The sequence below is a fragment of the Labrus bergylta genome, chromosome 18 (genome assembly GCF_963930695.1).
Source record: "Labrus bergylta chromosome 18, fLabBer1.1, whole genome shotgun sequence".
Taxonomy (NCBI): domain Eukaryota; kingdom Metazoa; phylum Chordata; class Actinopteri; order Labriformes; family Labridae; genus Labrus; species Labrus bergylta.
Genome location: NC_089212.1, coordinates 23,523,593 through 23,549,491, shown reverse-complemented (window position 1 = coordinate 23,549,491; position 25,899 = coordinate 23,523,593). Strand labels below are relative to the sequence as shown.

General features: G+C 37.7%; 2 protein-coding genes and 1 long non-coding RNA gene across 3 annotated transcripts in view; all 3 read left to right on the top strand.

Annotated features, from left to right (window-relative positions):
- Positions 1-25,899, top strand: part of LOC109975379 (trichohyalin-like) — a 201,578-nt gene that overhangs the window by 44,452 nt on the left and 131,227 nt on the right. The window contains exons 7-9 of the mRNA XM_065966013.1: positions 3,031-3,117; positions 3,418-3,531; positions 8,128-8,214. Coding sequence (XP_065822085.1) covers positions 3,031-3,117; positions 3,418-3,531; positions 8,128-8,214 — 288 coding nt within the window. The remainder of the gene's footprint in view (positions 1-3,030; positions 3,118-3,417; positions 3,532-8,127; positions 8,215-25,899) is intronic.
- On the top strand, positions 16,017-18,565 carry LOC114922106 (uncharacterized). The gene is made up of 2 exons (XR_003810309.2): positions 16,017-16,262; positions 18,111-18,565. It is a non-coding gene; the product is annotated as an uncharacterized lncRNA (long non-coding RNA).
- Positions 23,103-25,899, top strand: part of LOC110004667 (uncharacterized) — a 40,401-nt gene continuing 37,604 nt past the window's right edge. The window contains exons 1-2 of the mRNA XM_065966035.1: positions 23,103-23,719; positions 24,994-25,058. The gene's annotated coding sequence lies outside the window, so the exon portion shown is untranslated. The remainder of the gene's footprint in view (positions 23,720-24,993; positions 25,059-25,899) is intronic.

Below are 25,899 nucleotides of genomic sequence, written 5' to 3'. Positions count from 1 at the left end.
ATACATGAGACGTTATGATCTGCTAGGTCATCAGTCACCTGTTTGTTGAACATTTTATAAAATGACAAAGAAAACTCATAACCTCTTTTGACTGATTCCACTGTTTTATATCATATTTAAAAATAATCTGGATTTTCTTTTGATATGAACTTTTTTCTGGTGAAGTTGCATCATAACCGTGTTTATTGTTACAGGCTCAACCCGACCTTCTCCCACCTGAAGATAGATGGCGCTAAAGCAGAAAATGATGATAAAGACTCAGGAAACTCATCTGTCAGTCGGTGAGTGAAATGTGCTTACATCTTATTCAGACTGACAGTTTTAAAAATATCAATATTTTGATGAGGCTTAACCGTATCAGTTAAAACTGACATCGAGTGCTTTCACACGGACTTGAGTATCCTGTTTAATTATTACTATTATTTTTTTACTATATTTTTTAGGTTATTTAAGTATCCCGTTTTTTTTGTGTGATCATGACAACATGATCACACAAACCAGTATCCTAATCCCAGTACGGCTACCTGGAGAACTCAGAAAGAAAACAGGATTCTGTGGCATGTAGACGGTTTCTGACAGCTCAGTCGCAGCAACGAGAGCGTTGAAGAAACGTAGGAATTGATCCCTCTGTGATTATTGTCTTTCATTAATACAATATAATTGGACGTTGAGATGGGAGAAAGAAATACTGACCTCTTCAAGTCTGTGGTGATCAGGCTACAGGACGCCGGTTTCCAAATGCCTACGGTTGTCATGATGACGCTCATAACCGGGATGGTCAAGTCCATGTACACACACTCGTTTTTCTTTATTTCGCCATTTCTCAAAACAATTCTAACAAATAGATTCAATTTGGGCCTCATTCACTAATATGTGCGTAGAAATGTTCTTACTCTGCGCATAAAATAAGTGCATACGCAAAATCACTGCCAAGTTGGATTCATGACACGTGCGTACCAGCCAATTTTGGTCTCATCAACTTGCGTATGATAGTGAATCAGAATCATTCTAAATCGTCAGGCGCGTTCCTGATGGAGGCTCCGGCTGCAATTTGCTTCAGCAAGGCTGATCGTTACATTTTCTTAGACGTAAATCATAATCATGAATGTTCCCTGCATGCTCTTAAATAGGCTCCAATTAATCAGCTGGTTTTGGTTACAAATGCGATATTTTCATTTCAGCAATATTAGTTGGAGTGGTTGACGATTAGATTTTACGTTAAAGGATGATAAGGCGAATATTTCATGATTATTTAATACATTAGTAAATGCATTAGTTAATTCACGTTTTTAATGCTGGTCTTTTCAACATTTAAAAAAAAAATATATATTGATATTGCTTATATATATTTATTTACTGAATGTATTTTTAATATGTCATGCATTTAGTTAAAAGAGTGTGTGTTAACACTTTCTGAGAAAGGTGGTCAATCATTTGTGTGTACGCATGGTCTGAGGAAGAGTAAGAATAAATTCAAGTAAGAATGCGTTGATGAATCCCAGATTTGTGCTTCAAACGTTTGTACGCACGGTTTAAGCACATATTTGTGTGTATGCACTGTTAGTGAATGAGGTCCAATGTATTTTTATTTACATCAATCAAGTTTTAAATGAAACAATATTTTTTTATACATTTTAATACTTGGGTCTTTAAAGGCACAGTTCATAGACTCCGCCTCCAGGGGGCTCTCAATCAAAACAATGACATAAGATGATGTTAAGGCTGGTGGGGAATCATGGGAGTGATTCTCTCTGCTACCCCACCCCCGATGAGAATGAACTCTGACTTATCCGTACACCGCAAGCACACACAGCAACAGTATGGCAGCTTTCAGTAGCAGTTCCCTTTACATTATGCTAGAGTCTTTGACGTAACATCCAGTGTTTCCATGGCAACGATAAATATATAATGTCTGTCACAGAGGCTGACACATCCCACTACAACTATAAAATTAAGGAATTCTCTGGTTTTGATAACCGTTGGAAATATTTGAGCTTACGTCCCCAACAAAATAAAATACAAAATTATGTTTAGTCTATTTTTAAAAATCTACATATTACACCTTTAAGTAATTTTCTTATTTCAAATCTCAACACGCTGCTACTTTCATCAAACACTGGATGATGATTAACAACACACACATTCTCTCTGAAGTTCTTTGTTTTGATGAAGTTATGGATTTCCTTTAAATGTTTTTTTTTTTTCAAACTTGTTGTTGCTGTTGGTCCAGAAATGTTCCAAATAGTCAGGTTGATCAGGTTTAAAGTTCATGTAAGAATCAGGAGTTTATCATTCAGAGTGAACTAAATCAAGTCTTACTGGACTAATCTTGAAGTTTTTCATCTGTTGTTGTGGTTTGATATCTAACTATCTAATCTTTCTCTCTTTTTTCAACATTCTCATTGATGACAACCAATCGACACGTCCATCTGATCCATCCACCTGCAGTGCTAGGTCACATTACCAAATAATTAATTTCCAAAACTGGTAAGTGTTTTCAACATTGAATCCTGACAGTCATGTGTGCGCGCACACACACACACACACACACACACACTGAGTCTGTTTTGCTGCATGTTGAAAAAACAAATACAATCTCATGTTGAGTCGATCATGTTTGCACTCTGAAAACTTTCATCTGTCTTTATTATTTTCACAACAGGTTTGTTTTTCTGTTTGAACACATCTGACTCAGAGTGTGAGGTTTGTGTAACGTTTTGATCGGATTACAGATCTGAAAAACACATTTTAAAAAAACAGACTCAGTGTGCAAAGACCTTAAAGATGAAACAACCCCCATGGTTGATGTAAAGCAAACGCCATGCTCCTGTTTAAAAGATGTTGAAGTGATGTTGAGTTTTCAAGTCAAATGTTTGACTGAAACATCAACACCTCCTCTCTACTTTGATCCTTTGTGTCATTCATGGAATAAAGAAACAACACAGTGTTTAATGTGTTGCTCAGTGTCTGCTTTGCTCTTCATATTTCATTTGTAATAAAGAAACATCATCAGTGTGTCTCTTGTTGCAGGGATCAAAGATGGCAACACCTGCAGGAAGAGAGGGAACGTCTTCGAGTCCAACAAGAACGTTTTTCGGCCCTTCTCCCACCTGATTTGTGAGTAAAATGTATTTACAACATATACAGTATGTATTCTTTCAGATGAAGCTATGAACATCATTTAAATGTTTTTTTTCTTCAGAAAGGTAAATTGATTTTTGTTTTCACATATTTATAAAATTATTGTTCCTGCTGGTTCAGAAATATCTCATATAAAAAACTCAGGTTTGATTTCCATATGAGAAGCTGGGTTAATCATTCAGAGTGAACCAGATCAAGTCTGACTGGACTAATCTAAGTTTTTCATCTGTTGTTGTGGTTTGATATCTAACTATCTAATCTTTCTCTCTTTTTCAGCTTTCTCAGTGATGACGACCAATCATCAAGTTCATCTGATCCATCCCTCCACAGTGATCAGTCAAAAGGACAGATAATTAATTTCAAAAAATTAGAAAAATGCGACCCAGCCCTGTAAGTGTTTTCAACAATGAATCCTGACAGTCATGTTTGTACACACACACACACACACACACACTGAGTCTGTTTTGCTGCATGTTGAAAAAACAAATACAATCTCATGTTGAGTCGATCATGTTTGCACTCTGAAAACTTTCATCTGTCTTTATTATTTTCACAATAGGTTTGTTTTTCTAACTTTTTTTTCATCATTTTTTTTATTGATTTTCATGTTCAGGCAACATATACATTTATATATCACATATCTGAGGAATCAACATTATGAATTTATCAAACATATCATTAATAGGAAAATCCTAATCTGCATTTCTATAATCAGTTTTATTTATAGCTGCAGATTGTCAATCCCTCCCTACTCCCTGTTTCCCGTGGCGACCAAACCCCCCCTCCCCCTCCCCCGTAAGATCTCTAACTATAAACACAAGTTCTGGAAAATATGCTGCAATTCAACTAACTTAGTTAGAAAGTCGCACTCCCCTGACTACATTATTTTACATATTGCATATGTGATGTAATTACATCTGTATATGGATGCATGTATTCGCACATACATGTTCATACACTCAAAACACATTTCTCTACACATTCAAAATAAAATCCACATATGTCAACACAGGTAACAGTTTATGAATTGAGGTGTATTAAGTCTTTTGGGAAATGTAGAAAACACCAAGTATTAAAGGGCAATTCATCACATTAACATTCACTTGTTTCTCAATAATACACAGTTCTTTTACTTATTGGTAGTTAATAATGCTTCAATTATAGTTAAAATCAACGTCCAAGATGATATGGTGTTTCTATTGGCACCATGGATTTTGGCTACAGAAAGTTCCATGTTAACTACCTCAAGATAAGTATTAATCCACTGTGATATTGAGAGAACATGTGAAAGTTGTCAGCGGAGAGCCAACATCTTTCTTGCGGCAGTAAGTCCAGCTAACATTATGCGTTTTTGTGAGTATGCAAGTTGTAGGGTAGTATTGTGTGAGTGCAAAGGTATATCACAATTTAAGATTCTAGATAAAATAAGGCAAACTTGTCTCCAAAATTTTAGGATAGGATAGGATAATACTTTATTGATCCCCAGAGGGGAAATTCGGGTGTTACAGCAGCACAGACAAGAAAGCTCAAAAATACACATTAAACAGAATAGATAAGATGAATAAAAACAACAACATTTTGCTACATGCATTCCCAAAACATGTGCATAAATGAGCCAACATGAGTATCTGAGCAGAGATCACAACTTGATAAAGAAGACAGTTTCATAAGGTAACGTTTCCTGGGTGTAAGATAGGTTCTGTGAATGAAGTTAAGGTGTCTTAGTTGGAGGTTTGGGTTTTTGGAAGATTCAACGATAGTTCCCCATATCTTTTTCTAACTATCATCATCCAAAGCTACCTCCAGTTCCCTAGACCACACTTGCTGGATGTACATGGATGTACACACTTGTATGGATGCTCTCCCACACTGGAGATGCAAATGGAACAGACCCAGTTAGAAGGGAATTATTATGAAATATAGGGCTGTGTGCCACTTCTGACTTGTTTTCGATTCTCTTTCTGTTTTGCGCCATATTGATAGGACTAAGATGGAGTTTGGCATGTTTTAGTGGTATGGCAGAGTAAACTAAATCCTTTAATCTATGAGGATGGGCTATGTATTCCTCTATAGGTTTCCATGACACCACAGCATCAGGGTTAAACCAGGATGAGATAGGCCTTAGGACAAATGACCAGGAATAGTATTTAAAATTTGGGACGGAGAGACCTCCTGATGATTTATGACGTCGCAGTGTGAATAACTTAACACAGGGTCGCTTCCCTCCCCAAATGAATTTAGTCACAAGTGACTGAATCTTGTCCTAGTATGTCCAGTAGTGGTGGTAATGGCAACATGGAGGAAAAGAAGTTTACCCGTGGTAGGATGTCCATTTTTACTATGGAGACGTGAGCCTGAAGAGAAATGGGGAATTTGACCCATCTATCTAGATCGACAGTAATACATTTATAATTATCCCAATAGTTGTTTGTCATAATGCTATTAAGAGAAGGAGAAATGACCTCTCCCAGATATTTAAATTGTTTGACCATAGGAACTAGTGCTGGTAAGGAAGATGGGTCTAAGTAGGAATTTAATGGTAATAAAGCCGATTTGGACCAGTTTATTTTGTAGCTGGAATGGGTTCCAAATTCATTAAAGGTTTCAAGAATGTAAGGAATGGAGGTAGGTGTTTTATCTACATATAGTAGTATATCATCGACTGCTATTGTGGAAAAGTATAGGGGAGATGTAAGGATGATGTCTGATTTTCTGGGCAAGAGGTTCTAGCATCAGTGCAAATAAAAGAGGGCTTAAAGGGCAGCCTTGGCAGCATGAACGTGAAATGGGAAATCTATTAGAGATGTTGTAATTTGTAATAAATGTGGAGGTCTTCTGTGATCTTAATCCCGTGTGAATCTGCCATGTCTGTTATTTGTGAAGTAAAAATTCCACCGCAAATTATCTACCGTATGTCGCCAAACACAGAGGTCATGTGATAATATTAGTCCCGTGCAAATCGGCATCTCGTAATTTAGGGTAGTTTTTTAAATTTATTTTTTTAAGGTTGTTTGTCTTCTCCCTGACTTTTTTCTGCCTTTTTTCCCGGTGGAGAATTATGGAGGCTGCATTGCCAATTCTAACTGAAAGATCTGACAGCATTTTGGGTGCAAATTCAGGAGGCTCATCTAGCTACACAGCATGGAGACCCAATCGCAGAAAGAGCAAGCTCAAATCCATCAGGAGAGAGAAATCTCCAAAGATGATAAGATGGAACATTTTTCGATCTTTTACGCATATATTACTCAGAGCCTTGTGTTATACGAGTAGTGTATGTCTGTCTGTGAATGGCTCAGTGCGAGTGAGGAAAGAGAACAAGCCGGACTCTCCGTGTCTGTTTACATCTTGCTGCACCCCAGTTAAAGTGACGGGGGTCAGCTCGAAGTTTAGGGCTACAACTTTGGCTCTGAAGCAGACCAATAAGTCTCCGCTCTGTGCTCCGACCACGGTCGGAACGCCGAAGCAGGAAAGGTTAACACATGACATCATATCTGGGGGATAATATCAGTATATTCGAGTTCAAAAACAGACTTAACTTATCCCGTGTGAATGTGCCGCACGAAACACAGACGAGGTGATGTCATTTCTAAATCACATGAGGTCCCCAGGTAATACTAGTGCCGTGTGAATAGGGCTTTAATCATATATGATTCCATGCAGTTAGTTAAAATACGAGCACATAATTGAAGTTCTGAGTTCAAAATTGACAGAGGTCTGAAATTACTGCACAAAGTATTGTTGGGGTTTTGCAGAGCTAATACACAGGCAACATTTAAGTTGGGTTTTAGTATATAGTAACATTTGGTTATTAAATTAATATAAATAATTACCCTTAATTCATTATTAATATACTGTAAAACAACAATATTATTTACTAGAGTTAAAAAAACAGGAGCACCACTGTGGGATCAGAGAACATGAACCAAATATCATAAAATCAGTCTCAAATGAATTAATTAAATACTAATATTATCAATAATTAACAACCTGTATTTAATAAATTGCAGACGTGAAATCTGTACATAAAGCCCTCGCAACCAGTTGTATCACAATGCAAATACACCAGTAATCACAAACAACTGATCTTAAATAAAACAGAATTTATTTGAACAAAGCAACATCAACTGCAATCAATGAAACTCAATCAAACAAATAACTATTATAAACTAAGCTACAGCAAACAAAATATCTACAAACAAACCACGTAGTGTGTGTGTGTGTGTGTGTGTGTGTGTGTGTGTGTGTGTGTGTGTGTGTGTGTGTGTGTGTGTGTGTGTGTGTGTGTGAGATAGAGGGCAGATAAGAGCACCATGTGGAGCTACGTCACGTAGGTACAAAATGGTGGACAAAGACAAAAGAAGCCGTGTGGCTTAGTTTGAGCTCTCTGAGCTGAGTTCAGTAACTGTTACTTAAACACCAGAAAGCCAGTGGCCGGACTTTGATTCAACAGCAGGTACACTGGTCTTTCTGATTGTGAAAGCCGTTGATTGAAGGTAAACTAGCATAGCATTACATACATAGACGAACACAGCAGTTCATCACAATAAAACAAATGCAGCAGCTTACAACAAATAATTAACAGAATGTGATGTAATGTGATGTAAGATAAATAAAAATAAAAACAGGGGGTATATACAGTACAAAATGAATGATGAAGTTAACTGGGGGGAATTAAGAATTGAGACAGTATTTGCAGGGAATGACAAGATAAAGTGACAAGTAATTAAAGTGACTTGGTATGATAAATAGCAGCAAGTAATGTAAACATCAGAGAAGAGAGGCAGTGTTGTACCACAGTTGAAGTGATGTTGAGTTTTCAAGTCAAATGTTTGACTGAAACATCAACACCTCCTCTCTACTTTGATCCTTTGTGTCATTCATGGAATAAAGAAACAACACAGTGTTTAATGTGTTGCTCAGTGTCTGCTTTGCTCTTCATATTTCATTTGTAATAAAGAAACATCATCAGTGTGTCTCTTGTTGCAGGTATCAAACATGGCAACACCTGCAGGAAGACAGGAAACGTCTTCGAGTCCAACAAGAACGTTTTTTGGCCCGTCTCTCACCTGATTTGTGAGTAAAATGTATTTACAACATATACAGTATGTATTCTTTCAGATGAAGCTATGATCATCATTTAAATGTTTTTTCTTCAGAAAGGTAAATTGATTTTTGTTTTCACTTATTTATATAAATTATTGTTCCTGCTGGTCCAGAAATATCTCATTAAAAAACTCAGGTTTGATTTCCATATAAGAAGCTGGGTTAATCATTCAGAGTGAACCAGATCAAGTCTGACTGGACTAATCTTGAAGTTTTTCATCTGTTGTTGTGGTTTGATATCTAACTATCTAATCTTTCTCTCTTTTTCAGCTTTCTCAGTGATGACGCCCAATCGTCACGTCCATCTGATCTATCCCTCCACAGTGATTGGTCAAAAGGACAAATAATTAATTTCAAAAAATTAGAAAAATGCGACCCAGACAGGTAAGTGTTTTTAACAATGAATCCTGACAGTCATGTTTGTACACACACACACACTGAGTCTGTTTTGCTGCATGTTGAAAAAACAAATACAATCTCATGTTGAGTCGATCATGTTTGCACTCTGAAAACTTTCATCTGTCTTTATTATTTTCACAACAGGTTTGTTTTTCTAACTTTTTTTGATCAATTTTTTTTATTGATTTTCATGTTCAGGCAACATATACATTTATATATCACATATCTGAGGAATCAACATTATGAATTTATCAAACATATCATTAATAGGTAAATCCTAATCTGCATTTCTATAATCAGTTTTATTTATAGCTGCAGATTGTCAATCCCTCCCTACTCCCTGTTTCCCATGGCGACCAAACCCCCCCTCCCCCTCCCCCGTAAGATCTATAAACACAAGTTCTGGAAAATATTCTACAATTCAACTAACTTAGTTAGAAAGACGCACTCCCCTGACTACATTATTTTACATATTGCATATGTGATGTAGTTGCATCTGTATATGGATGCATGTATTCACACATACATGTTCATACACTCAAAACACATTTCTCTACACATTCAAAATAAAATCCACATATGTCAACAGAGGTAACAGTTTATGAATTGAGGTGTATTAAGTCTTTTGGGAAATGTAGAAAACACCAAGTATTAAAGGGCAATTCATCACATTAACATTCACTTGTTTCTCAATAATACACAGTTCTTTTACTTATTGGTAGTTAATAATGCTTCAATTATAGTTAAAATCAACGTCCAAGATTATATGCTGTTTCTATTGGCACCATGGATTTTGGCTACAGAAAGTTCCATGTTAACTACCTCAAGATAAGTATTAATCCACTGTGATATTGAGAGAACATGTGAAAGTTGCCAGCGGAGAGCCAACATCTTTCTTGCGGCAGTAAGTCCAGCTAACATTATGCGTTTTTGTGAGTATGCAAGTTGTAGGGTAGTCTTGTGTGAGTGCAAAGGTATATCACAATTTAAGATTCTAGATAAAATAAGGCCAACTTGTCTCCAAAATTTTGCTACATGCATTCCCAAAACATGTGCATAAATGAGCCAACCTGAGTATCTGAGCAGAGATCACAACTTGATAAAGAAGACAGTTTCATAAGGTAACGTTTCCTGGGTGTAAGATAGGTTCTGTGAATGAAGTTAAGGTGTCTTAGTTGGAGGTTTGGGTTTTTGGAAGAGTCAACGATAGTTCCCCATATCTTTTTCTAACTATCATCCTCCAAAGCTACCTCCAGTTCCCTAGACCACACTTGCTGGATGTACATGGATGTACACACTTGTATGGATGCTCTCCCACACTGGAGATGCAAATGGAACAGACCCAGTTAGAAGGGAATTATTATGAAATATAGGGCTGTGTGCCACTTCTGACTTGTTTTCGATTCTCTTTCTGTTTTGCGCCATATTGATAGGACTAAGATGGAGTTTGGCATGTTTTAGTGGTATGGCAGAGTAAACTAAATCCTTTAATCTATGAAGATGGGCTATGTATTCCTCTATAGGTTTCCATGACACCACAGCATCAGGGTTAAACCAGGATGAGACAGGCCTTAGGACAAATGACCAGGAATAGTATTTAAAATTTGGGACGGAGAGACCTCCTGATGATTTATGACATCGCAGTGTGAATAACTTAACACAGGGTCGCTTCCCTCCCCAAATGAATTTAGTCACAAGTGACTGAATCTTGTCCTAGTATGTCCAGTAGTGGTGGTAATGGCAACATGGAGGAAAAGAAGTTTACCCGTGGTAGGATGTCCATTTTTACTATGGAGACGTGAGCCTGAAGAGAAATGGGGAATTTGAACCATCTATCTAGATCGACAGTTATACATTTATAATTATCCCAATAGTTGTTTGTCATAATGCTATTAAGAGAAGGAGAAATGACCTCTCCCAGATATTTAAATTGTTTGACCATAGGAACTAGTGCTGGTAAGGAAGATGGGTCTAAGTAGGAATTAAGGTAATGAAGCCCTTAAAGACCTTAAAGACCAAAGACCTTACATTTTTGACTGAAACATCAACACCTCCTCTCTACTTTGATCCTTTGTGTCATTCATGGAATAAAGAAACAACACAGTGTTTAATGTGTTGCTCAGTGTCTGCTTTGCTCTTCATATTTCATTTGTAATAAAGAAACATCATCAGTGTGTCTCTTGTTGCAGGTATCAAATGTGGCAACACCTGCAGAAACAGAGGGAACGTCTTCGAGTGCGAGAAGAACGTTTTTCGGCCCTTCTCCCACCTGATTGGTGAGTAAAATGTATTTACAACATATACAGTATGTATTCTTTCAGATGAAGCTATGAACATCATTTAAATGTTTTTTTCTTCAGAAAGGTTTATTGATTTTTGTTTTCACATATTTATAAAATTATTGTTCCTGCTGGTTCAGAAATATCTCATAAAAAAAACTCAGGTTTGATTTCCATATGAGAAGCTGGGTTAATCATTCAGAGTGAACCAGATCAAGTCTGACTGGACTAATCTTGAAGTTTTTCATCTGTTGTTGTGGTTTGATATCTAACTATCTAATCTTTCTCTCTTTTTCAGCTTTCTCAGAGATGACGACCAATCATCACGTCCATCTGATCCATCCCTCCACAGTGATCAGTCAACAGGAAAAATAATTGATTTTAAAAAATCTGACAAAAGCAAGCCAGCCAGGTAAGTGTTTTTAACAATAAATCCTGACAGTCATGTTTGTACACACACACACACACACACACACACACACACACACACACACACACACACACACACACACACACACACACACTGAGTCTGTTTTGCTGCATGTTTAAAAAACAAATACAATCTCATGTTGAGTCGATCATGTTTGCACTCTGAAAACTTTCATCTGTCTTTATTATTTTCACAACAGGTTTGTTTTTCTAACTTTTTTTGCATCCTTCCAATCCGTGTTCAGGATCAGTTTCTGTGTGTAAATTGGTGGTGTTCCTTTAATGTGTAGTTTCAGTATAGCTAGCAGCGTATCAAACTCTGACATCCTGAAATACACCTGAAGTGATGCTGATCATTCTGCAGCTCTTTTATCAACAGGGGAAACTCTCCTGGCTCTTGTCTTGTTTTCAGGAGTGGGTGGACCCAGAGGTTTTTATTTATTTATTTTTTAAGGACTGAAAGAATCACAAAGTCATCCTCACGGCTCGATGACTCCATTCTGTCTCACACTGACAATTTTCAGAATGAAGAGAAGAATGAACACATCTGACTCAGAGTGTGAGGTTCCTGTGTAACGTTTTGATCGGATTACAGATCTGAAAAACACATTTTAAAAAAACAGACTCAGTGTGCAAAGACCTTAAAGATGAAACAACCCCCATGGTTGATGTAAAGCAAACGCCATGCTCCTGTTTAAAAGATGTTGAAGTGATGTTGAGTTTTCAAGTCAAATGTTTGACTGAAACATCAACACCTCCTCTCTACTTTGATCCTTTGTGTCATTCATGGAATAAAGAAACAACACAGTGTTTAATGTGTTGCTCAGTGTCTGCTTTGCTCTTCATATTTCATTTGTAATAAAGAAACATCATCAGTGTGTCTCTTGTTGCAGGGATCAAATGTGGCAACGTCTGCAGGGAGTGATGGGCATCGTTTTTCGGCCCGTCTCCCACCTGATCAGTGAGTAAAATGTATTTACAACATATACAGTATGTATTCTTTGAGATGAAGCTGTGAACATCATTTAAATGTTCTTAAGGTAAACGGATCTTTATTGTCATGTCTCTATTGTTCATGAATGAATGTTTGTTTCATATTTTAATTATGAAATTTTGTAAATCAACATTTTAAAGCCGGACCGTCTTCTCCTTCAGAGAAAATGACATGTTGCTTTATTAATGAACATTTTGGTCAACGACACAAAGTATAAATAACATGTTTCTTTTTTTTACACTTACTTTGATCACATTAAAAAAATTAGCTGCTTTTGATTTGAATGTTTATTTTGATGAAGAATAATCATACAATGCTTATTACTCCATGCAGGATGAAGAGGAGGAAGAGGAGACTAAATCAGTGATCTAAAAGTCTGAACTTTGTGTCTGGACTTTGGGCTGACTGGTTGTTTGAAAACCATGTTGAGTATAATGATCTGTAGCTCTTTTTGTGACAGCTTGATTTGGATACTTATGGATAAAACAAATGTAAATGATAAGATTTGTTAGTGACATAAGATGATGAAGTCAACTCAGCCTTAAAAACAACTGTTGTTTTCTATTATCTTACTGTCATCTGTGTACTCATTCTTTAATTTTCTCTGCTGGGATTCTTTTGATTGATTGAAGTCTTTATTTCAAATTTGTATTTTCTTTTCCCCCCCTTTGTTTCAGGATAAAAAAACAAACAAAACAGATCCACAAAAAGAAAAGTAAATAAGACAACAGAACATTTGAATTTCATGTTCGTAAAGAAGTGGGAAGAAGTGTGAATTTATAGAATCCCACCCCCTCTCTGTTAATCTGTAGTTAATAGTTGAACAGGCTTCCTTATTTAATCTTCATTTACGAATAAATAAATAACGAATCTGCAATACACATTTATATATATAAACCAATAAACATACAAAATATATAAATTAAATACAAATGTGTTTCTGCAAAATATAATTTCATTTATCAACCATGCACAGGTGTAATTAATTTATACTTGTCCAAGATGGGCACACCTCCATCGCAGTAGAGAGTCTATCATTGTTTGTCTATCATTTATCAACCATTGACATATTTGAACATGTATTGATTTCTTTTATCTTCCATATTCATGTTCTTCTCCCTTAATTAATGATATACAGTTTGTAGTAATACATTTAAGTTAGTGTTTTTTCTCCATTACCTATTTACCCTTCACCATACCTGTCAACATATTTACATATATACCTTCATTCCTTTTAGAAAAACTAACATAAGAAAAAAATTAACAACCGTTATAATCACCATCATAACCACGCAGCAAATGTTTAGTCCCTTCTGCATCCTTATACTTTCTGAAAATGTTTTTATTTTTTTTGTACATTTTGTAAAACTTGTTTGTGCTTGGACTTGGCTTCAGCTCCACATTTAAACTGTTACAAAGTTTTATGCCAACAATAGAAATAGAAAAACTTCTGAATGTTGTGCGTGTGGCCAGAATTTTGAGATTCAGTTGTCTCCATATTGTAACCCCCCTCTCTATCAAAGAATAGTTTTGGGATATTTGCTGGTAGTAAATAGTTTTTTTTCTTTCTACAGTATTTGTGCTATTTGAAATTCTGTGAGTTTGAGTGTTTTTGACTGCAAGAATAATGAGTGAGTGTGATCCCGATATCCAGCATTATGAACGAAGCCTATGGCTCTTTTCTGAAGTACGGAGAGTGAGTGCGCTTAACTTTTATATGTGTTGCCCCGAACCTCCTCACAGTAACTTAAATATGGTAAAACAAGTGTACTGTAGAGGGTATGGAGAGATTTGTGATTTATTTATCTATTGTTACCCCAACAAATGTGTATACATAAACTATTTAAATGCTGACACCATCTATTTGTAGCTGTATTTTTGTGTTTGCTTTATATTTACCAAATAAAATAATTTTTATGTGATTCAAATTTAATGACAATTTATTTCTATCAAACCACTTTTTTAATTGTTTCCATTTCTGTAGTAATAACCTCTAATAATTGTAGATTCTCACCTGAACAAAGAATATTGTTATCATCTGCAAATAAGACCAGCTTCAGTTTATTAGAGACTTTACATACAGTATGTCATTAATGTATTAAATAAACAGATTAGGACCCAACACTGACCCCTGGGGGATGCCACAAGCAATGTCCAAGCACGATGATTAAAACTCCCCCAACTTCACAAATTGTTGCCTACGATACGATCCCCCCTGATGCCACATCGTTCTAGTTTATTGATCAGTATTTGATGATTTATTGTGTCAAATGCTTATTTGTAGTCCAAAAATACCCCAACTGCTTTGTGATTTCCTCTTGATTCTATTAATGCGAATGATGTGGAATGGTTTGTCTGAATCTGTATTGTACGGTGGCTGGGAAGTACAAACCAAAAGACAAATTCACTCTCTGGAAATAATTATTTACATTTTAGAAAACAAATTTAAAAGGTATCAAACACTTTTACGAGCGCTGAGAGGAATTTACAAATGCCAGAATCTTGATGGAAAGGGAATGTACCAAATGCCAGAAGCGGTCACTTAACCTGTTTTCACATATGCAGACTATTCCTGTATCACAATGTCAACTAAAGAGTGAGAACAACATACTGACAAACAGAAAACTTAATGCAGTCGTTTAATTACCTGCATGGAGATCGTACGGTGTATACACTTTATGCACCGTGCAGCAGTCACAGTATACACGTCACTCCCCCCTCCCATTGGCTCGAGGTGAATTCTCCAGAGAATATCCTGCTGCGTTCTCACATCAGCTGACTTGGATTTGCTGTGGAAAAAAATACTATGGTGTGTGGCAGGAGAAACTCCGGTGAAGTCTGAATGAAAAATTTGGCTGTTTGCGTTCACACATGCAGCTCCTCCTGGAAATATCCTGATTTTTTTTTTAGAATTTTTCTGAAAGTGTGTAAGCCTTTTCCTGTCTCTCTTCAGCTGTCCTATCAAATAAAGGTAAATACGGCCCAATAGACTGCGTTAAACTTTGTTTTGTCCTTTGTGAAAGTGTTTTCCTTTTGTAATTTTTAATTCATAAAATGTTTTCCAAAATTTAAATTTGTCTCCAGCTTTGTAAAAGTATTTCACACTTACTTTTTCAAGTAAGCAACAGCCAAATAAGTGTGAAGTATAGCTGTATTAAGTGGCATAAATGAAGAAGGAAAAACAAACAAAAGAATGGATAGGTATAGGTAGTGCTAGTAGACTAAATTACCTCAAAACTGTACTAAAGTTCAGTATTTAATTCATGTTAATTTAGTTTATAGTTAGATTTATCAATAGCTGGATAAATACACAATACGTGAACCAAAGCGGAACAAATACATTACAAATAAACCAGAGGAAAGATATTTTTTTATGAGTATTTATTCCATAATCCTGTCCTTGTCAATTTATCTGAACTGTTCATTTAAAGGCAGCGACGTACGAAGTCCCATTGCCTGAGCGGGGGATTCCGTTTGAGGTTATTCGCCGTTTATATGCTTACAGCTTTCATCCAGAAACGATTTTGAATCAAGACAACACCCAAAATGAACCCGAAATCAAAACGCTACTTTGAGTTTCTAAAAAAGAACCCACTGAACAAAGATTGCTTAAATCAAAGTACATGTTGACAGCGCGCCACCCCTCCAAACCGAGTTGGTCTCGCCCGAGTCTGCCCAGCATCAAACGCACATGTCGGGTGTGTTGTGCTGAGGATTGCGGTGATATTACAGCATTTAAGTGAACCGTTGCGGGCTGTCACGTTGCTGTGTGCTCTCACAATGCGATAAGCTTCTCGGTGAATGATTAAATAAATCATTAAAATCAGGGTTATAGTAGAAAACACTTTGTGTAAAGGAGCTGACACGCTAACCGGCGTGACTGCAGGCGACTGCTGTTTGACTTCACCGGACTGAAGGTTTGTACACCGTCACCACATACCTGTCATTATGAGCGTTTCTAACTACATGTGCAATACTTGTTACATCATGAATATGTCGGCGGGGAAAAGGGCTTGTTGAAAATGACTCGTCTTTTGGCTTGGTAATGTAAAAAAAGAAAAGAAAAGCTGAGCTAGCCACCTGGTGCTGAGCAATGCCACGTAGCTAACCGGCTAATGGGAGCAGACAGCCCCATTAGCTTTTCCACAAGTGTTTGATAACTGCATTTGAGGGATCAACACAATAAACGTGTGTTTCTGTATCTATCTCGACAATCTCGTGTGTGTGTGTGTGTGTGTGTGTGTGTGTGTGTGAGAGAGAGAAAAGGGGGGGGAAGATTACTTCATCCCACGTGGTCGCCCTTCCGATGGCGCGCACCTAACAAAAACCTAAATGTGGCCTTAATGTCTAAAAGAGACTGAGTTCGGCCCTACACGATCTGTGTCTCTGAGGCGTCTGGATAGTCGCGAGTGAATAGATCTCTGTGTGCGTGGGTGTGTGTGTGGCCTATGTGCGGAATGGCGCGGTGGTGGAGTTGGTCCCCAGACGTACGTTTACACAGGAATATGTGTGTGTGTGTTCGTAGAAGGGGAAATAAAAGAGAATAAAAGAGAATAAAGGAGAAATGCGTGCCTGAAGAGGCCGGATCACAGTCCGACTCCCGCGTCACAACTCGGAGTAATTCCCTTCACTCACAGAAACAAACCAATAGCCGAATTCAAGTTAATACGGCTTACACTGGCCTTTCTGATCAGAAGAGTAATACCCGATTATAACGCTGTTACGCTAAACACATATAGGACGCAGAGGTCCGAAACAACAACAAGAGTTTTAAACAGGTAAAACTCAGGACGCAGGTCCAACAAAGATAAAAATTACAGTTTCTGCTTCGATCAACAATTGTTAAAAACACTCTCTAAAGCTAATTCTGCCCAGACCTAATTAAGCCTCACTTGTGAATCGCTTTGTCTGCGATTGGTGAAAGGAAAAGAGTCCGGCGATGGAGCAGATCTTCTGTCCGTCCTGGTGCAGAGGCGTCTGATGGCAGCGAGGGTCCCTTACGGCGAGAACGGCTTCGATGTGTCCGTCGAGTGGAAAGATGTCCTTTGATGTCCTTTCGTTGCAGGATGGAATAAGACCGTTATCGTTCTGATAATCTGTTATAGTCTGACGCTCTCCGAGAAACTGAGATGCGTTCACTGGACAATCCGAGCTCGGAATTTAGAACACTGCCAGCCGCGGATTACCTGTGCGCCAAAACTTAAAACAAAGGAAGATTGTTGCAGAAAACAGGAGGTGAGCTTGTGTCTCCGAGCACTTGAAGTCAGCGTGTGGAAAGAGGAAGAACAATGGAAGTCTTGGAGTTTTGAAGCCTGGCCTGCTCCATGGGCGGTCTACCTCAGGTCCCCTCCAATGAGGAGAGAGAGGTTCCGGTCCCCCCTTACTTCACGCATACGTGTGAAGTACCGCAGGGGATTATGGGATTAAGAGTCCTTTTTAGGCCTCTTTGTGATCTCAGTGAATAACTCAAAGGAGGCTTTTACAGAGGTGCAGGCCCAAGTCCATTGTTTGACTGTCCTAAGCCTGCGTGGCCCAGGCCCAGATGTGTTTATTGCAATTCCTCAATAACGATGAATTTGTGATTAAGTGCACAGTTGTAGTTTGAGCATAAATTTGAGTATGGAACGAGCTCATATCTTTCTTTCATAGCTTCATTAAGTGATCACAATTGAAAATACAAGACAATACAAAGTGGTTTAAACCGGGCAGAGCATTAGAACAGTGTTAAAAAAAACAATAAACTTGAATTTTCTTTTCCTCATCAGGCTTTGGGGCTTCCTGCCGTGCGACACCATGAGCTCCAGGGTGTGTAAGAGCTGCGGCAGCTCGGACATCGATGTTGACCAGGCGCGTGGAGATGCGGTCTGTATGGGCTGCGGCTCCGTGCTGGAGGACAACATCATCGTGTCTGAGGTGGAGTTTGTGGAGACGGGAGGCGGAGGGTCGTCGGCTGTCGGACAGTTTGTCTCCTCAGAAGGTGAGAGGAATGAAATGATTCACCTGTGAGAGCAAACCTGGTCATGAAGTCTTTACCAGACGTAATAGAGAGTGAGATTGTTGACAAATATAACCTGCTTTATTTAGAAGATGTTTGTCTGTTATGGTTTTGTACAATAGTTTCCTAGATATGGGAAGTAACTGAATACATTCACTCAAGTACTGATGTAAAATTTAACTTGCTGACTTTATCCTCAGTATTAAAATGTTATACCGCTCGATACGTCTGCTCCACTATAATTCAGAGAGAAATATCATATGTTACATGTACTACATATCTGACAGCTGTAGTTACTTACAGGTAGCTAATGCTGCTCAATCTTCACTTCTGGGCCTCCATACATGTGTGGTGGTGACTGTGGGTGCATCCGAATTGCCAAGTACCTACTCAATCTGTCAGTAGGCAGTAGACAGTACTTTACTATCCGTGCTGTATACTCTTAGTATCTACTGTTCAGTAGGAGCGCACAGTAGGCAGATATTTGTTCCTACTTCGTCTGATTCATTCAGTATGGAAGTGGCGTCATTTGCGTTGCCTGAGCCGGCCGCATCCACCCGTTTTTTTGTTTTGTTTTTTTTGTTTAGGTTTATTCAAGAAGAGTAATGCGCATATACAGTCAGGTAAACAAAAACAATATCACAATGTAAATCAAGTAAAAGGCAGATTAAACAACTAAATAACATACAGTACATGAAGAACAAATGAAAGACAGTAATATACAGAATATAAAATAAACCAATAAAGACGCATTTAAATAGTGAAATCATTAGTGAAATAGTGAAGAACAGGTGTGGTTAAGGTCGCTGAATTACTTTTTTTTTAAACCTGTGTAGCAGTTTGTTTTTCTCCATCTAAAGGTAGGCCTATCGTTTGTGCATGTTTTATACACCTTAAAGAAAGTAATTGCAGCACTGATTTATTTAATTGTGTCCTTCTTTTTAGAAAGTGTGTCAGGAACTGGGGTCCCTAATAGGTGGACCGTGTCCGGACCCGGAAGCTGTCCTATCCGGACCCAGACCTGTAACCGTGAAATTAGTGAAAATTATTAAATTTTGACGAAGCGTTTCTATTTTAACCGGCGCAGCTTTTATCGTCTTTACGGTACTGGCTGAAACTCACAAACCAATTGCATGCGTTGTAGTCATCTGACGTAATGATACTCAGCCAATCAAATCTGTGCATTCGAGTCAGGGAGAATAAACAGTAAGCTGCCGCTAGTCCGCTACACAGAGGAGGAGAGGAAAACAAAGGCGAGAGACAGACAGTCGGAGAAGAGAGTCAGAGAGAGGAAATACATGGCGTGCTCTCAAAAGAGACAGTAGACAGTGAAAACAGAGCTTTTAATCAAGAATGGACAGACTGTTACATGTTCATTCTTGCCGCTGGCAGTTCAAAACCAGTATGTCTCATATTTTCCGTGATGAGACCGTGGCGATTATTAAAAGCGGGAATGTGAAACGCCACTACAAGACAACACAGCTCTTTTGCGCTAACATACCCACTTAAATCCGAACTGAGGGCACAGAAAATAAGCGATCTAAGAGCCCAATATGATCGATCCACCCGGATACTATCCCAATCATTCACTGCCCAACAACGTGCTAATGAATGTTCCCTGAGAGTGGCTTGGATTTTGGGTCAACATAAAAAACCCTTTACTGACGGAGGGGTTGTTAAGGAGGGCATGAGTGCGGTAGCTGAAACCTTGCTGGAGGGTAAACAAAAAGAAGAGCTTTGTGAAAAAATCAAGCAAATACCTATGTCAGCATTATCAGCCACAAAAAAAAGTGAATTGTTGACCCAGGATGTGCTAGCCCAGCTGGATGAAGCCATTCATAAGGCAACATGCTTAGGCTTATCTGTAGATGAGTCCACAGATGTGTCTGAGAATGCGCAGCTGTTAGTTTATTTGTCAGATTCTTCAACAAGGAGAAGAAAGAGTTCTGTGAAGACCTGTTCGGTGTTACGCCCCTTCAGACCAGTAGAAGAGGATAGGACATCCACCTGGCCATAAAGGAGATGTTAACACAGAGGGGAATAGAGACAAAACAAGTGGTTTCAATAACCACAGATGGAGCCCCTGCCATGGTAGGGAGAGAGAAAGGAGCTGTGGCAAGAATGAAAGTGGACAATCCTGAGCTAATCTCTTTACCATTTCATCATTCATCAATCAGTTCTGTGCTCCACCCTGTCAGATGAGTATGCTGAGGTTATGAACACAATGATGAGAATGATTAACTTTCTCAGGGCATCTTCTTCCCATCAGCATCGCATGCTCAGGGAATTCCTCAGAGAAGTTGATGCAAATGCTGATGACCTTCTGCTGCACAACAATGTAAGATGGCTCAGCAAAGGCAGGCTGTTGAAGCGCTTTTGGTCCATCCGAAAGGAAATCGCAGCCTTTTTAGCACAGTTGAAGAGCCAGAAGGCAACACAATTTTCTCTCTTTTTAGAAGATGAGAAGAAGATGGATATGGTAGCATTTTTGGTTGACATCACTTCACACCTGAATGAACTGAATTTAAAGCTACAGGGTAAGGAAAATACAGTTTGTGACCTGATGACAGCTGTCCGCTCCTTCCAGAGGAAACTTGAGGTGTTCAAGGAAGACCTGCAGGAAGACTGTGCACACTTCCCATCAGTGCAGGAACAGGTTCAGGGTGAGAGAGATAGATCTTCTTTTGTTGACTTTGTGCACAAGCTGATTGTAAACTTCAGCAAACGGTTTGACAGTTTCAGCCTTGGACAGCAGCTCACCCTGTTCATTCAGAACCCATTCCTCATCACAGATGTCAGGGGGTTCTCAAAGGAAGTCACACAGCACTTCAAGTGGGCAAATGCTGGGCCTCTCCAGATGGAACTGGTCGATCTCCAAGGAGATGTGGCTCTGAAAAAGAACTTTGGAGAGACTGACCCTGACACTTTCTGGCTCCAAATGGTCTCAGAGACAGCTTTCCTAGGTCTGAGGAAAGTAGCCCTGTACATCTTGACCACTTCACCAATGAGCACCTACACGTGTGTATGAGAATGGCCCTGACACCATTCAAGCCCAGATTTAAAATCCTGGCAGGCCAAGCTCGAGCTCACTTCTCTCACTGAACAAGAGAAAGTAGGGGAGTGGGATATAAGAGGAAAAGAAAGAATAAATTAGGTGTTAAAGCTGTTCACTTGTGAAGATGTTTCGAGATTGTTTATCATTTGTTATTAGTATTTTAGATTGTTTGTTAAGATGTGAAACAGAGTTAAAAAAGAACGAAAAGAAAAGGGAAACTCAAGCTGCCCTTTTTATTTCATTTTTCAAAAATGAAGCACTTTATTTTGATATGCACATTTTTCAAAAGCTCTATTTTATTTTTTACATGCAGCCCTTATTTTACTTGAAATGAGAGAGAGCATTTGTTTATTATTAGAATACTACTTATTATTTATAATCCCTGTTCAATGTGAAATCTGAATAAATATTGTTGAAATATTATTGGATTTCTTTATTTAATCAGTCAGTTGTTGACTTCATACATACGTTGATACAACTACTAGGCTACTTTAATGTGTATGACACTGAACTATAACTCAAGTTAGACATTACGATGTTCCGGACCTATGCTTGAGAAAATGTTCTCTAACTGAACCTCTTTGAATTTTAATTGAATACCCCTCGTATAGAGTATAATGTAGAGGCCAGAGGACGCGTTTTCTTTATTTATATCTGTGTTTTTACCACCGCTGTAGTTAGAGTGATAGCCTACATCCTGTGAGGCCTGAGAGATAAGGAGGGTATAACAAACCACATTTTGGACCAAACTGAGAGATTCATCACAGTTTGTACCAGTCCATTGTAAAACTGTATTCACGCAATCAAAGATAGTGAAATAAGTGGAATCATTAACACTGTTACACTAACATCACATTAGTGTCTGATCTGTTAAAAACACAGACAGCAGTAGTCACACATTCTCTGGAAGAAGCTTCTGGAGCACCAGAGTCAATAATATTCATAAAATCAGAGCTATTTAAGAAAACACTTTGAATCAAATGTAGACTAGGCCTGTTGTACCATCCAGTGTTTCTAAATCCTCAAACTAATCAGATGTAGTTTATTTTATTGTTTGTTTTTTAGACTTTTAAAGGGAAAATAATGACGTGTGTTCTTGTTTTACATTTGAAATAAGTCTTAATATTTGTATATCTTCTGTACTGATTCTCTGCTCAGTCGGCTGTGAGCTTCATGACTTTAATCTGCAGCATTCACTGACCCTGACGGTGCAGGCAGACTTTGATTTATTTTTCAAATTAAGCTTTAATATAAACACATGTTTTAGTTTTTAATGTTGTTCTGAACTTGAAATAAAAACACAGTCAGATCAGTGTGCTCTGGAAGTTTTAAAGTTGTGATTTAGGTAAAAAAAATATAATTCAGTACGTCTTACAGTCCTTCTCTGAGAGCACCGACCTCCATTTGTTCTCTGGAAGAAGCTTCTGGAGCACCAGAGTCAAAATTCCTAAAATCAGAGCTATTTAAGAAAACACTTTGGGTAAAGACAACTTACTGAACATGGTTTATACATTAACTGGGTTCAGATCTGTTCTCCTGCAGCTTCTTCCTCTTTAATGTAGTCTGTGTAATGTGTAAGGGGTTGGGTTAAAGGAGAACAGGTTTGTTTGGTTTAAGGTTTAAGGTCACTGAATTACTTTCTTTATCAATCTGTGTTGCACTTTGTATTTCTCCATCTAAAGGTAACGTCTATGCATGTTTTATGTACCTTAAAGAAAGTAATTTATTTAATTGTGTCCTTCTGTTTGGAAAGTTTGTCAGAAAATGTATAGAGGACGTGTTTTCTTTATTTTATATCCATGTTTTTACCACCGCTGTATTTAAAGAGATACATCCTGTGAGGCCTGAGAGATACGGATTGTAAACAAACAACATTTTTAGATAAATAACTTTTATTAAATGTAGACTAGGCCTGTTGTACCATCCAGTGTTTCAAAATCCTCAAACTAATCAGATGTAGTTTATTTTATTGTTTGTTTTTTAGACTTTTAAAGGGAAAATCATGACGTGTGTTCTTGTTTTACATTTGAAATAAGTCTTAATATTTGTATATCTTCTGTACTGATTCTCTGCTCAGTCGGCTGTGAGCTTCATGACTTTAATCTGCAGCATTCACTGACCCTGACGGTGCAGGCAGACATTTATTCATTCATTTGTTCTCTGGAAGAAGCTGCTGGAGTCAAAATTCCTTAATTCCTCTTTAATGTAGCCTGTGTAATGTGTAAGGGGTTAAAGGAGAACAGGTTTGTTTGGTTTAAGGTTTAAGGTCACTGAATTACTTTCTTTATCAATCTGTGTTGCAGTTTGTATTTCTCCATCTAAAGGTAACGTTTATGCATGTTTTATGTTGCTTAAAGAAAGTAATTTATTTAATTGTGTCCTTCTGTTTGGAAAGTTTGTCAGAAAATGTATAGAGGACGTGTTTTCTTTATTTTATATCTGTGTTTTTACCACCGCTGGATTTAAAGAGATACATCCTGTGAGGCCTGAGAGATACGGATTATAAACAAACAACATTTTTAGATGAAACTGAGAAATTAATCTGAGTTTGAGTGAACTCATACGGGTAAAGAATTCTTCATAAGCTTTATTTCAGTATTTAGAAGTTGGTTTAATGGTGTTTACTTTTTCATATCTTCAGAAGCTCGGGTACAAAATAAAGAAACACGTCAGCAGCCTTTACGCTATAAAACCTAAGATAACATTTGTTAGTCTACATATTGATAACTTTTAGAAAAGTTGATTAATATTAAAGGACAATTTGACGTCATTATTTAAACCTACACTTTAGTTTGAATAACTTTTGTAGGTTAGACAAAAAGGTTTATTTTGGGTTTTTCACGCCTTCATTTTAAGACAGGACAGTGGATAGAGTCAGAAATGAGAGAGAGAGAGAGAGAGAGAGAGAGAGAGAGAATGCGGTAAAAGGAGCCAGGTCAGATTCGAACCCGGGCCGCCCCCTTGGAGGTCCAAAGCCTCCGCTCATAACAATCACCAGACTACCAGCGCCCCCAGATGTATATTTTAGAAGTCTGTTTAAATAAATAACTTTTAATAAATGTAGACTAGGCCTGTTGTACCATCCAGTGTTTCTAAATCCTCAAACTAATCAGATGTAGTTTATTTTATTGTTTGTTTTTTAGACTTTTAAAGGGAAAATAATGACGTGTGTTCTTGTTTTACATTTGAAATAAGTCTTAATATTTGTATATCTTCTGTACTGATTCTCTGCTCAGTCGGCTGTGAGCTTCATGACTTTAATCTGCAGCATTCACTGACCCTGACGGTGCAGGCAGACTTTGATTTATTTATTTATTTTTCAAATTAAGCTTTAATATAAACAAATGTTTTAGTTTTTAAGGTTGTTCTGAACTTGAAATAAAAACACAGTCAGATCAGTGTGCTCTGTTTTAAAGTTGTGATTTAGGTAAAAAAAATATAATTCAGTACGTCTTAAAGTCCTTCTCTGAGAGCACCGACCTCCATTTGTGGAGTGGCTGAGGCACAACAGTTTATTTCTATAATAATAAAGGTGTTTATTTGTGTGTGTCCGTTAAGGAGGAAATGGAGAATCCTAACTCTGCATTTTCTTTTTCAGCCCAGAGCCGTGCAGAGACCAGACTCTGAAGAACTCAGTATGTCTGACTCACTGAGGAACCGCAGGTTACAACACTGGCTTAATGAGTAAGTCAACATCATGTTATTAAGATTTTTAGCATCTATATGAGTGAACAATTCTGCTGTTAGTGTTTGACCTGAAGAGAAAACAGCATACTTCAAATCAAAGTTCATCTGGTTTAATCCTGTTCTCTGTGCTGAACATATTCACAAAGTCAATAAAAACGACCTCCTTTCTAGATGATTTAAACAACTCGACATAGTCAAGAGAAAAGAGGAGGCTTCTTTTTAAAGAGGAGACATCCATTCAGAGCGAACACAATCTGCTTTATATCATATTCTAAAAGGAACATCTGATGCATTCTTCATAGTTTCCCTGTAAGGACCAGTTGCTGCATGTTTGATCACAAACAGTCAAATTAGAAAGGCAAACATTGACATTATAGCGTCATAAAGCAGACTCTGTTGCTTGTCAAAAAGGTTGAACCCCGGGTCGTCCACTTGGATGGCTTTAGCCTCCATACATGAGACGTTACGATCTGCTAGGTCATCAGTCACCTGTTTGTTGAACATTTTATAAAATGATAAAGAAAACTCATAACCTCTTTTTACTGATTCCACTGTTTTATATCATATTTAAAAATAATCTGGATTTTCTTTTGATATGAACTTTTTTCTGGTGAAGTTGCATCATAACCGTGTTTATTGTTACAGGCCCAACTCGACCTTCTCCCAATCGATGATAGATGGCGCTGAAGCAGCAGATGATGATAATGAGTCAGGATACTCATCTGTCAGTCAGTGAGTGAAATGTGCTTACATCTTATTCAGACTGACAGTTTTAAAAATATCAATATTTTGATGAGGCTTAACCAGATCAGTTAAA